At 33.9% G+C, this 14,359-nt stretch overlaps 1 protein-coding gene and 1 long non-coding RNA gene across 7 annotated transcripts in view; both read left to right on the top strand.

Moving 5' to 3' along the window:
• Positions 1-9,071, top strand: part of LOC105233476 (uncharacterized) — a 29,144-nt gene extending 20,073 nt beyond the window's left edge. For 5 of the 6 annotated variants that reach the window (XM_011215572.4, XM_049455671.1, XM_049455668.1 and 2 more), the window contains 3 exons: positions 1,740-1,851; positions 2,681-6,153; positions 6,218-9,071. In XM_011215572.4, coding sequence (XP_011213874.2) covers positions 1,740-1,851; positions 2,681-6,153; positions 6,218-6,747 — 4,115 coding nt within the window. In that variant the 3' untranslated portion in view covers positions 6,748-9,071. Of the gene's footprint in view, positions 1-1,739; positions 1,852-2,666; positions 6,154-6,217 lie in introns of all 6 variants that reach the window. The other variant, XM_029553483.2, reaches the window with a different exon arrangement.
• A 25-nt stretch (positions 9,072-9,096) lies between these two features.
• Positions 9,097-10,953, top strand: LOC125778391 (uncharacterized). The gene is made up of 2 exons (XR_007422677.1): positions 9,097-10,222; positions 10,487-10,953. It is a non-coding gene; the product is annotated as an uncharacterized LOC125778391 (long non-coding RNA).
• The last annotated feature ends 3,406 nt before the right edge of the window (positions 10,954-14,359 follow it).

Raw genomic sequence — 14,359 nt, 5'->3', positions numbered from 1 at the left:
ATAGGTAGGAGTTATTGTAGTATTTGCGCTGGGCGAATTTTGTTGTTGTAGCTTTAGTGGATTAGGATATATATACATTATACTTATAAGAGAGCGGGGCCACGCCCATTTTTTCAAAAATTTTTCCCACAGATGCCGCTGGCTAAATTACAACTTTATATTTTAATTTAGCCCTTAGTTATGACACTTTACATGTTTTCGGTTAATGTTGAAGTTTTTTTGTACATACCAAGTTTCATCAATATTTCTCGGACAGACAGTCAACCGACTTTTCTCATCACCCTTATTATTCATATACACATAACTCTATATCTATCTCGATGAGTTTTGGTTGATACGTACAACCGTTAGGTGAACAAAACTAAAATACTCTGTAGCAACTGATTGTAAGAGTATAATAACAACACAAAGCTAATAAGGGAGAACACTAATTTTCGTATACATGCATACTTAGTATATGAGTTATATTGATTGTAGCTCCTGAACCAGGCAGTTTTTTTGGGGACGAACCCGTCAGATATTTATAATATCACAACAAAAAATGACATTGACATTTTCGTCCTCAAAGCATCGCGACAGGGAGCAGTGCAATATTTAAACTGATCCTTCGTCTAAAATAATTCAATTGCTAAATGTGGGGAATGATAGAATAGAACTGCAACCAAATACAAAGTGCAATGGATCATAAATGGCTCAGTAATCAGTCGATATTATAACAAAAGACTGATACCATAACCTTGCCAGCCGACTTTATGAGCTTGCGCGGCATCCAAATTGCACAGAGCTTTTGCTGCATTAGGGAGTCCGCTGCCTTCATTGTCCTTAGTGCTCATTTTGTCTCTTTCCAACTTGGCAAATCATTTTTCAACGGTTGATTTCCCTAGAGCCCAAATTTAACAGTATTTGTGACAGCATTTTTCCCCAAAAAGCAGTGCTTTGTTAACACTCGAAATGCTGGTCTTAAAAATAAGTCAAAAATTGCTTTAATTCTGTGGAAGAAAACAATTTCAGTTTATTTTGAGTCCTTCCTATTCCTATTTTGGATGATGAAAAATTGGTTAGTAATTTTTTAACTTTACATCTAACCCAAAGTTACTTTTCATTCATCTACATTAATGTTCAAAATAGCATTTGATATAATGGTCTAATTATGCCAGCGCTTCTTCCGATCGTCGAAACATTTCTTAAAATCGATTAGTGGAGCAAAAAATTCAGCGCAAAAATTCTGCACCGAAGCCGTGGTTGGTCGACATTTAGTTCAAATCATAAATGGCATAAAATTATCCGCATAACAAAAAAAAAAAACATTTTGATCAGATTTGAGTGTTTTATTTCTTTTTAATGTCGGCATTGTTGGTAGACCTTTTCTATCAAGACAATATAAAACAATTGGACTGCATATCCGAGAAATTTAAAAATTGTCGTTATTTTCTGAGCTTCATATTCATTCGATATTTCACTGTATTTAACGGATCTTTGATTAAGTATTTTGTCAACACATTTAAAGATTGTGTTAATTTATTTGAATGATAAATGTACGCAAGGGATCGCAAATTTTTTGAATTAAAGGTGTGAACCAGCCTTTAAGTTACTACTTTGCTCATCAGATATACGTATAACACAATACGCTTCAAAAAATTTGACTTTATATATGAGAATATATTATATGTATTCATATTACTACATTATCTAAGTTTTTGAATATAAAAATACAACAAATAAATATTTTTTCTTTCCAGAAATCCATGATTATGCTTTGATGGTTGGCATTGATCCAGTTAAAGAACCTCACTTACTATATTTGGCCAAAGAAGGCTTGATGCAGGCATTGCCAACCGATTGGAAAATATGGTATGTTTGTATGTACCCTCTGCGCTGAATTTAATTGCTATAAAATATATAACTATATAACAACGAAAGTACGAATCGTAACATAACTTATGAGCCGACTGTCATTATTCTAAACAAGCAACTGGTAATTTTACGTTATGTCAATTGTCAGATATCGACAGATACATATAAGCTAATTTCATTTTACTACAAAAAAGATACATAACAGTTTTTTCTCAATTTATAAGCTGAGGAACAATACTAATTTAGATTTTGTTCCGGTTGTCTGTAAAAAAATATAGATTCGTTGTTGTGACTATGCTCTCTTCCTGACCCAACTATTCAAAGCATTGGCGTAGTCCAGCAATGACCAACGTCAATGTTACAATTTTGTTTGTTCTAGACACGCGGCGTTGATACTTCGGCAGTAGTATTTTATAGTTACGTTTCGATTGTGAAAATAACTGTAAAATCCAAATAGAAATTGCCTGCCAGACTGTCCCATATTTTTTAATGAATTCCCACCAGAACAAAGTAAAAACATTTTATTTTCCTTTCATTGTTAAATGTTTTGAGCCTCGGTAGTAGCTCTGTGATTGGTGATCGCAAGAAGTGAGATCAGCGACAGCTGAACGATGTGTTACATGTGAAAGCAGAGAAGTTCGGTTTTAACGCAAGCTCATTGTGTAAAAAGATTAGATTATTAGTTAATGTTATATGTATATTTTCTTATTATACATATTTTCATTTAATACGAGTTCTCTTGTGCGAAGTTATGACGGTTGGCTCCTCTGCACAGTGTTATAATTTCATAAATTTTCCTAAAACCACTCAAGCTCATTTTTTTCAGTTATTCCGAGGAGAAATGTGGACACTATTATTACAATATTAAAACGAAACAATCACAATGGGACCACCCGCTCGATGCGGTCTACCGAGAATTAGTTGAACAGGCGCGGCAAAAGCACACAGCAATAGCGGCCACACCTGTCATCGACAACTCAGACGATGTGTCGCAACTGGACTCAGGCATACGCAGCCTACAAGGTAATGATGAATGCGACAACACCAACAATACAAATGAAATGTCTTCACCGGTAAGCAATGTAAATACCAATTGCACTGTAAGGTCTGTGAATAAAACAGTAGCTGCTGCAACTGGTATAGGAGCCAACGCTGCGGGTATTGCTGGCATTGGATTAACAAATAATTCAGGTTCGACTTCGAATAGTACAAGCACAAGTGGGTTTAGCGGTGGAGTTAGTCGTTTCTTAGAATCCAGAAGTAAAAATTTTGGTTTAAACTTTCAACCCGTGAAAGGATCTCGTTTCGAGGTATCGAAAACAAACCCTCAAATAACTTTAGCAATGAAATTTGGCGGAGAAGGTTTTTCTTCGAAGTTGGCAGCGAACAAAGTTGAAACCGACAGTGGTGCTACAGGTGGTGTAGATAAGCGAGCTTTTGTGTTGTCCGGTACTGGTGCGATGTTCCTAAAATCGCGCAAGCAAATGGAAACTGGGTTGAATCAAGCCACTACTTCTATGTTACTGAACTCCAACTCAAATAATATAATTATTGAGAGTACTGCTGGCACGCCACCTGGCGTTAAGGGCATATTGCGCGATTCAAGCTTAACAGATATGCGACGACGATTCGAAAAGGATGATGCAGAAAATCAGGTTATGGAGGATAAGAAAAGTGTACGTTTCAATTTAGACGAGACGAAAATACGAGGGTCTCCGGAGGAGGACCAAAGCAGTTCGCGTAAAATAACTCAAAGCCCAGAAGCATCAATGTATTCAGATGACGATGATGTAGAAGATGATGATCCTTGGGATGATGATAATGACGATGGCAATGAAGGCTGCGTTGGGTACGATGTACTTGGCGCTGAAGGTGGTCTTCCGCGTAGTCTTAACCCATTCCTAATGAATGATGAAGCAAAAAGAAAGGAAATACAAATTATATCGGTACCTAAGGCACAAACAATACAAATGCTAAAGGCACAAAGCTTTTCTATGGATCTGCCTGAACGTGATCGTGCCAAACTTTCAGAGTTAGCCCGCTCACAAAGTACTGAATCCGGGAGCATACCGCAACCAGTTTCTGTAGTAAGCTACCTCGAAAAATTGAAAGACAATTCTACAACGATTAAACCAATGTACGAGGACACAGATTCGGAATCAAAAGGCAGTTCCGTACGAAGTTTTATTATAAACAAATCCGAACAGGATTCTGTGAATTCAATTGTGCCTGCCGTTACTCCGTTTGAAAGTGATGAAAATGTTACTAAAAATAATCGTGAGCTGGAGCAAACCGAGACCAAACCCGGAACGGAGAAACCCGTTTTGCGTACATTAAAGGTGGCGTCTAAACTTGTTAGCTTCCTGAAAAAAGATACTGATAAAGCCGAGCAAGAAACTTGTGTTCAAACGCTAAATGACCGAGAAAATGACAAAGACTACGAAATTCAAAAACAAAAGGCTGAAAAAGAAAAGGAGGCATTACTTAAAGAGGAACGTGAACGTTTAGAGGACCAACTTCAAAGAGAAATCGATGCCATCAAGATTGACCATGAACACAAGCTTGAAAGTATTCGGCAAGAATATGATTCTCGTTTGACATCACACCGACAGGAAATGGAACAAACATTTCAAACACGCTTGAATGAGTATCGGGCGCAGTTGGAGGAAGAGTTGAACACAAAACGAAAAATGGTTGTAGATGAACATAAAGCTCATATGGTTACGCTACAAAAAAATCACACCGAAATTTTACAAGATCTAGAGAGAGACTTGAAAAGCGAAGAGGAAATCATCAAAAAGGAACATACACGTAAACATTCTGAGATGCGTGACAAATTGGGGCACGAATTAGAGTTGGAACGTCAGCGTATGCGTGAAACAGGTGAAGATAGATTGTATGAAAAGGTGCGTTGCGAAAAGCGTTTATTAGAAGATAAGTATCGCTGTTTAAAGGAGAAATATGTGCGTTTAAAAACTGATGTTAAACTATCATTGGAACGTCGCAATCGACGACGCGAGGCCCAAGCGCTACATCAACAAAGTCTCCATACAAATACTACTACTACAGGTTCAGAGACGGAAAGGTCTATATCAAACAAGCCATCTATCGGTAACAGCGAGAATCGTTCACTTTCTTTGTCGACTTCTTGCCAAGAGCACGGTGGTGTTGGTAGTATCAGTGCAGTCCCTCATACACTATTGGGCAGTAAAAGCCCAAAACCACCAGTGCCACCTAAAACTCATCTAACGCCTGTCACCGGCAGCAAAGAGCATTTAAATTCTGTGGTCCGTGAGCGTTCAAATGAACGTGGACAGCTATCAATAACACGGAAGCCGGGCATCGCTTCAAAATATATTAAGCACTTGCAAGTTCAAGATGACACAACTACTTCGATTAGCCAATCAGACACGACTATATCGAACAATTACAGCAAGGGGCGTTACCTACCAGCACCACTATTGAGCGATAATGGAAACTCCGATTCAGAGGCTGCTTTCCAATGCAATCAAGAGAACAATAATAACGGACGTGGTAATAGCCAACGTAAGAAAATATTTTCCCGTTTGAAGTCCGCTTCTACATCACGTTTAAATTCGGACAATTACAAAAACGACCGACCTTGCACACCGGTTGAGAATTTGCGTCATCAGCTACAGAAGCTAGAAGATTTAGAAGATCAATTCCCTGACAATACACTGGACACCACTTATCATTTACGCTACCCATTCTCCGATATATCCAACGATCGTGCCGGTGCTGGCAATAGTTCAGAGCTTGAGTTTTTTAAACACCGCATACATTTGGAGCGAGATAGTGTGCGACGTGCCAAGGAATCATTACGCACACAGCGTACTAATTTTCGTTCACGACAACGTGAGATCAAACAGCGTCATAAGGCTTCCACAACACGTCATTCATTGGACCAGCTTATACAAGAGGAAAAGGAATTGACTGAAATGGAAGTAAATTTGCACCGCACACGTGCGCTACTCGGCGAAAAGGTTATACGCTTACGTCACTTGGAACAAAGCCTTTTAAGAATTTACGAAAAGGAGAAACCCAACATGGATTTGCTGGGCATAGAGCAGAAAGACGATGCCACGCTAAGCGATCTTTCATCACATTCAAGCTCAGGTTTTAGCAGCACAGATTTCGCCAGTGGTGCCGATACACACAATTTGCACAAACGAAAAGAGAATTATCATCAGGAATCAACAGAATGTATACAAAATCTAGAAATTCTCAATGCGGAGATTCGGGAAATTCTCGATATACTTGGAAAAAGTCAACACGGAGGTAATAAAATTTAATTGACTTTACAATTGAGGGTTCTAATTTGTTTACGTTGAATTATTTATAGGAATACCCATGATTTCACCCTCCGAGTTGAATTGGTCACACATGCTATCAACCGGTATGAATTCAGCTCCCACACCACCAACAAATCTTCAAAATGCTGGCGCAACCGCTACGCTTATGCATGCACCACAATCCATACCAACACTAGCTGATCGCTTGGAGACATATCGTCAACTTGCTACTGGGCGCATGCAAAATTCAATGGGCGGCGCTATACTCGCGGCAAATACAATAGTTTCGCAAAGTCCACGTGCCGTCAACTATACGACCAGTCTAGTGGAGCGCACCAGAGATCTACGCAATTGGCTGCGACAAGCCAAAACAGAACATGAATTACTAACGGGCGGTAGCAATATTGTGCTACCAATGCAGCATAGTGGCTTAGGTTTAACAGGCAGTGCCTTGGGTGTGAATACGGTGAGCATTCTTAATGCTAGGGAATGTGGTGGCAATGTTAATGGCGCTGTCGGTGTTGGAACAACAGCCACAACTGGAGGAGGCGGCGGTACGGGTACACAGACTAATCTATAATTAGGATACAATGTTTTCTGCTGCTGGCGCAGTTAGGAACTCAAGGAATGAGATGTAGGCATGTGTGTCTGAGAATAGTGTGGTAGATGTACAGCTAAATATAGCTAAATTCGAGAATTTTCATGATTGTTCGGCCTGCTCTAGTTGCTCTAGAAATGTGAGTATAAGGAAAGTCTAGTTGCAAAGATCAAACTACTTTATTATAGAAACTATATAAAGTTTTATCGGATCTCTATTCAAAACCAAAGATAATCGTTATTGAAACTAAAAGATTGAATATAATAGTTGTATTTGTAATAAAATCATACTGAAGTTATATAATAAATAAAAAAGTATAGTTCTGGTGCCAAAGAAATGTATTTGCATGTGAAGGGAAAGATAATGTAGTGGACATATAGTTAAAGTTAGAGAATTTTGGCAGAAACTCATTTTATTTAGTAAATATTAGCGAAATTCCAATTTAAAAAAGTCATCACAACAATAATTAAATACTTATAAAATTTAAATATAAACGAGTGATGTTATTTTAGCTGTTAGTAAAGCCAAGCCATTTCTTTGCATATTATGTATATTAACTATTTATTTGAAGAAATAATCTAAATATCTGAATGTAATATTTATATACATAAATCCAACGACTTAATAGTTATAGTCAGAATTGATCATAAAGTAAAATCCACATGAATTTGAAAATTGTCCTTAAAACTAAACTATAAATTTGTTATACGTTACAATAACGATTTCTTTTATAACTATTGAAGATGGTTAGTACTTGTACTCAAAATATTTCGAATATGTAAACACAACATTTTCATTAACTCATAAATCGGTACTACTGATCTAGTCACAGATAGCACAAAATATTTGACTCTTCATATGATTAACGTTATGATTATTCTTAACCTTTTTTAAGTTATGCTGAATTTATATAAAGTGAGTAAAATAATATTGAATTTACACATCTGTTGCCGAATTTTACATTCCATATTTAAGGACCAACTTAATGTGCATACAAAAAGGCTAAATTTGTTATTGATAATCAGTCGTGGATTGCATCGTGCTTTTGCAAAGTAAATAAATTGATTGATATAAATATTGAATATATTTATTATTTGTATGTAAATAAAAAATTGTTTACTCCGAAGCTTTCGAAATCTATTACAAAATTTAAAATTTTCCTTTAGGGATCATACTAAAGTTGGACACTGTCTTTCGACTAAAGCAGCACTGAGTGGCTGATACTTATGAAATACTATAAGTTACAGAAACTCATTTTCTACATTTAAGGACCAAGTTAATGTGCAAGTAAAGTGCTTAATTTTTGAAATGCATTGAAAATATTACTTAATTATCTGCATAGGGAATTTGCTTTTTTTTGTTTGCCGAAGTAATAATAATTTTTATTGGTTCGTTTTCAAGGAAAATGCCATTTGATGATTTTAAAGACAATGGTTTCAAGCAAATTATTGTATGGAATCCCCGTGAACTGGTACCGGTTAGACTGATGCATGAAATTTATGTACGTACTCATACTTAATACTTTAACACTTTCAAGCTTTGAATATTAAGAAATAAAAATATATAACGTATGGGCAATATATGTCATATATTTGTATGTATATCTGATAAAATCTAATATCACACACAAATGTACTTCTTATACTCATTTTTAGTAACTACATACATCTAGATTGTATACATATTTATGTATATGCATGATACTTAAAAAAAACTAAACAAAGTCTTCTTAGAACCTATACAGATTGAGGGAATATTTTTTTCGTAAAAAATTATTACCACTTCTACGAAGCAGATCAAAATAACATATTCTTCAACAAAGAAGCGTAGTAAAATTTAAAAGCTGTGAAGCAACGAAGATCGAAATACAAAGGTGAAGCACAAATTTATTGTCGGCTTGTGGAGTTATATTTATAAATCAATAGTAAAATGAATTAGTAATAAGTGTAAGTTGGTGTTACAAATTACAAAAATTTAATATTTGAAATTATTAAATGTAAAAAAATAAAGCAGTTTGATGAAATCTTGCGAAAAACAATGTGGAATGGCAAGATATCCAAGTTAAGTACTATTACGTACCAGCAACAAATATTAAACAAAATATAAAGAATTCATCCTTATAACTTTTTATGATTATAAAACCTCAAACATTGTTTTAAAACAATAATTATAATTATATAATTTAATTTTAAAACTAACTTTAAGTTAAACAAAACGTACCAAATAACGGTTATAAAATATTTTAATCTCTATGGTAGCAGTATGATTAATATTATTTAAATAATATATTTAAATATATTATTTATTATAATATTAATATATTTAAATATATTTAAATATATTATTTATTATAATTAAATAAATTATTTATTGAATTTATATATAGTACTTATATACTCATATTAACAATACTAAAGCTTTCAGCAAATATATTTGAATACCTCATGTTTAACAGCGATACATATTTAACATAATAATTATACACAAAAATAAAAGCTTAATTAATTTATTTATGTCAGATTAGGTGAATTTGAAGTTGAAAACAGGTTTTACTGTTTTTAAATCTGTTTATTCAAATATTGTCTTACGAATCCCAGAAATTTATTTTATATCATGTTCGGCTTAAATTTATAACTATCTAACTCCTTGACTCTTCCAATTTTTATTTTAATTAAATTATAATATGTTTTATTGTGTACAAATATTAAGGATAGTAAATAATTTATAGCAAACATTATAGAAATATGACAGAAATGTACAATTTTGTATGTGTGATGAACGGAAGAAGACACCCTTATTTATAGTTACTATGAAAGCTTGATAGTTATCTCTAATATTATTGAAGTGTTATGGTATACTTCCTTTTATTTATAGGAGTTAATATTAAAAAAAATGTAAATTGGAAACCGGTGTCCTCGATTGTAATAATGAATTGGACGATAAAATGAAGACAATCTATTTTTTTGCTGTCATCTTCCATTCCACTTCATTTTGAATAATTTTAATACACCACAAAAAAAATGGCTTTGGGTCAGCTGATTAATTTTTTTAATGGATTTGGAATCCAATTTTTAACATTATGTCGATTTTTATATCTTTATATTGTTCTCAACTTATCCTTTTTGACTCATTCTAAAAATGTATATTGACAGCGATGTCTCGAGCATAATAACTACATATTTTTTATTATCGTTTACTATATTATTACGGAATTTCGCTGCTATGTACTTCTACATACATAAGAAACCGTTCAAAAACAACGAGTATGACGTATTAAGTACATGTGTGCGTAAAGCGATTATTCGCCGTCCTTTAAGGGGTAGCCTGCTTTTGAAGCTTCAAAAAACCGATTTTTTTTTGCTTAAATCTCTTTAAAAATAATCTAAGAATATTTCCCCAAAGTTATAGATGGGAATTCGAAATATTTTCGAAACTAGAGCGGAAATAGTGACCGAGCGTCTAGCAGATACATATATCGCTCATTTACTGCAAGACCGGCATAAGTCAAAAAAATCGATTCTCCAGAAAATGCGTTTAAAGTTTTCAACTGACTACACGGTGAATCCAACCTTACACCTCTTCTCAAGTGGAGCATATAAGAGGTATTCATATGAATTTTTCACTCAACATGAAGTGTGATATAACGAACAATTCTGCAGCATTAACTTAAAAATCACATTTTATGATTTATGCCGGTCTTGCAGCAAATGAGTGATATAAGCGCTTGGGCAGAAAGCGAAAACTTTGACGCGCGATTTCTCGGTTTTTAATTTTTACGATTTTTCTTAATTGGCGGGCAGGATAGGAAAAAAACTAAACATCGTATGGAATTGGGGCAAAGTTTATTATCTATGGTATTAAATTATATTTTATTTAAACTAAAAAAAAGAAAAGAAAAGTCAATTTTGAACATATTTTTAACAACATAAAGTCAAATTTTGTGGTCAAAACCCACTTTTTTCTATTTATAAAAAAAACGTAAAATTTTACAATTTTTGTGGAAATTTTTTTTAGTTTACCTAGAAGATAAATTATTAAATCTCTTGAATTTTTTGTTTCCGACAGAAATTGCGACCTGCATCCTGCCCGCCGTCCGACAAATGCACATACGAGATATATCGGACAATTGCTTCCCAAAGGCAAAATATCAAAGATTTCGTATCCAAAAAATTTATGAATGATGTTTAACACATTGTATAACTAAAAACCCTAGAAATTTCGTTTTATTCAATTATTTCTTTCCCTCCCAAAAAACTCCTCAAAAAAATAGAATTTTTTAAGCCTCTAAAGCAGGCTCCCCCTTTAAATCGCTGTTTCGTTTATGTTTTATAAGTATCTATAGTTATGTGTATGTGTTTATTGCTTAAAAATGTGATATTTCGAAAAAATTAAGTATGTCAGTAAGTACTTGTGGGTAAAATCTCGCGTCGTAATAAGTTTTCATTTTAACTGTCTATGTACAACAATTATTATAAGTATGTGCATAAATGTATGTATTTGTATAGTAGCAAAATGAAAAATTAACTCATAAAGATAAACTTTTCTTGCCTTATTTGTGCTGCACTGTTATTTTAAATATATATTTTAAATTATATAAATATGAACTTAGGAACTTTACAAAATATTGCTTTTCTGGCATGATGAAATTAAATTTGGAATGTATTGCGTAATACATTACGATAGATTAAAAGTAATGCATATTAAATATATTTAGAAATGAAGCCAATCAATCAAATTCCGATGGCCAGCAAAAATCACGTACACATATGCATACATATATATTCTACAATGAATTAAAATTATATTGAAGAATAATAGTTTTGAAAATCACACCTAGCATGAAATATATGTATGTGAATGTTTTTGCTGCAACAATATATACATACCAATACACAATATAAACATATGTGTATGTATTAGAAAATATTAAAACAAAAATATGTTAGTTTATATTAAAACACAGAACTTGAAGCAAGTATGTTACCCTAAAGAGTTTAGAGTGTTCGAGTTAAAGTCGAATTCGAATTCGTGTGGTCTCAAAAAAGTTCTGGTTAATAAAATAAATATTATTCTGAGCAGGCGTTTGAACAGTGTTCACAGACACAGATTGGTATGGCGAAAAGTGTATGGACAAGTCATACACATATTTTAATGTGAATTAGCAAATACACTATATAATAATGAAATATCGATAATTAAACCAATTAGTAAAAATTGATGAAAAATGTTTACTCAAATTAATAAAATTTAATAAAAATTCATGAGCACAAAACCATGTTGAGTTTTTAATAATTATATATTTCAGATATTAAATACCTATCTGCTACTATATTATAAATATTCAGAGATTATATAATTTCATTATAAATAATAACTTTTAACAGGTACAGGAATGCCTTTATAAACAAATATGGAAGGGATAGAACATTTCATACTTTCGTAAATTTGAAAAAAAAAAACAAAGGCGGCTACACCGAAGCTAAAGTACCCTTCACAGCTGCATCTTTTATAGCATAAAGAGGTATAAAAGATCTTTATCTTGTTTTTGATCGGTCAGTTTATATGGCAGCTAGATGCTACAGTCGTCCGATCTGAAGAAGTTTTTCGGAGATTACATATAGCGATGCAGAGAATATCAATCTGCGCCAAGATACGAGAGTGGTGAGTCAGTTTGGATGACATCTATATATTGTAGTTTTCCGATCCGAACGATTTGACTATTCCGAACACCATATATATATTATACGTTTAAAATAAATAGATTAGACCCTAAAAACTTTCAATTTTTGTCTTCAAGTAACGTACAACACAAAATGTAATTTCTAACACAAAAGCATTCATAATGACAAAAAAATTCTGCAGGGCTATTTCCCTTAGCGACATACATGAAGGTATACATATGTAAGTCGAGGTGCAACCGAAAATTTTATACTCTTGCAACTTTCAGGAGTCAAAGCCGGAAAATACCTTAAGGTGCAAAATTTCAATGGGAGCACCGGAATCCAAGGAATTTTATATTTATGTACATATACTATATATAACTCATAATCTGGCCGACAAATTCGGTATGAGGCAAAAAATTAATATTTTTCAAAAGTTATATTTTTTATTCAAAGTAATTTCCTTGTGCTTCGATACAGCGTTTAGCCCGGTCAATTAGCATTTCAAATTAGTGTTTAAGGTAATTTTTCGGAATGTTCTTGAGAATATCGGTCGTCGCCTTTTGGATAGCTGAAATGTCCTGAAACCAGTGTCCTTTCATGGGCAAATGAAGTTTTCCAAATAAGTAAAAATCACAGGGTGCCAGATCAGGTGAGTAGCGTGAGTGATTAATGGTTAATATGGAGATTTTTGTCAAAAAATCAGTGACAAGCGTCGACCGATGACACCGCGCATTATCGTGCAACAGGTGCCAGTACCCTGCCTCACGGTATTGTGGTCGAGCACGACGAATGCGTGACAAAAGGCGCTTCATAATACCAAGGTAAAACACAGCAATAATCGTTTGGCCAGGTGGGACGAACTCTCGGTGTACAATACCCTCGGAATCGTAAAAACAAATCAGCATTGTCTTTATTTTTGACTTCTGAAGACGACTTTTTTTGGCCCGACTTCTGATCGTCACAGAGGTCCTCACGACCTTCTTGGAATCGCTTAAACCACTCATGCACATTACTACGGGATAGGCACTGATCACCATAAACTTTTTTCATCATTTGAAAAGCTTCAGTAAACGTTTTCCCATGTTTAAAACAAAATTTAATATTTGCCTTTTGTTCAAAATGCATTTTACGGCCGATGACCAAAAGCTGCTGTCACTTTTTGATCGATAACATCGATTGCAGTTATCGAATTGTCTTATAATTTTTACGAAATGTCAACAAGAGATCAAACTTTTTATTTCATATACGCCAGCAGAAACAGTTATATTTAAAAAGTTCTGTTTCTTTTGCGACAGACCTTGTATGTAACATCGAGTATCGGGATGGTATCGACAAAACTATAGCTGTTAACTGTTACGTACAATAATCTTTTTAGAGGACGGGGCCAAGCCCACTTTTCAAAATTGTTTGCCCATAGGTGCCCGTTGTTACTGTGGCCTCCTGTGCGAAATTACAGTTCTATATCTTAATTTAGTGCTTAGTTGTGCATTTGTGTTAGTTATAGATTTTTGGTTAATGGCGTTTGATGGACGCGGCAGTGGTCCGATTACGATCATGTACGAACTCGTATATATACATATGTATATGTATTAGGGTGTTTAAAAAAATTTTTTTTCTCGTTTGGTACTTGGAAAAATAGGTTCCTAGACAGCTCTAAGAAAGTCTCTCCAAGCATGAGTTCTTATTTGTAACGGGAAGGTCCTCCTACATACAGTGTTCTATTTTTTCTTATTATCAGACAGAAAAATGTATATCTTGCTTCCAACTACTTTAAAAAATATCGTATTCCTTAGATTTTGTAGAAATTTGAATGCTCTACAAAAAAGGTCTGTTACGATTTTTTCGTAAACCCAACCGTTTAAAAGTTATTAACGGTTGAAGTTTGTTATTTTTGGGAAAATTTTTTATTTCTTATAAATTTTATAACTCCA

The sequence above is a fragment of the Bactrocera dorsalis genome, chromosome 4 (assembly GCF_023373825.1).
Source record: "Bactrocera dorsalis isolate Fly_Bdor chromosome 4, ASM2337382v1, whole genome shotgun sequence".
NCBI classification, from domain to species: Eukaryota; Metazoa; Arthropoda; class Insecta; order Diptera; family Tephritidae; genus Bactrocera; species Bactrocera dorsalis.
Note: the sequence above shows the minus strand (reverse complement) of the source record. Positions and strands in the feature narration are given on the sequence as shown.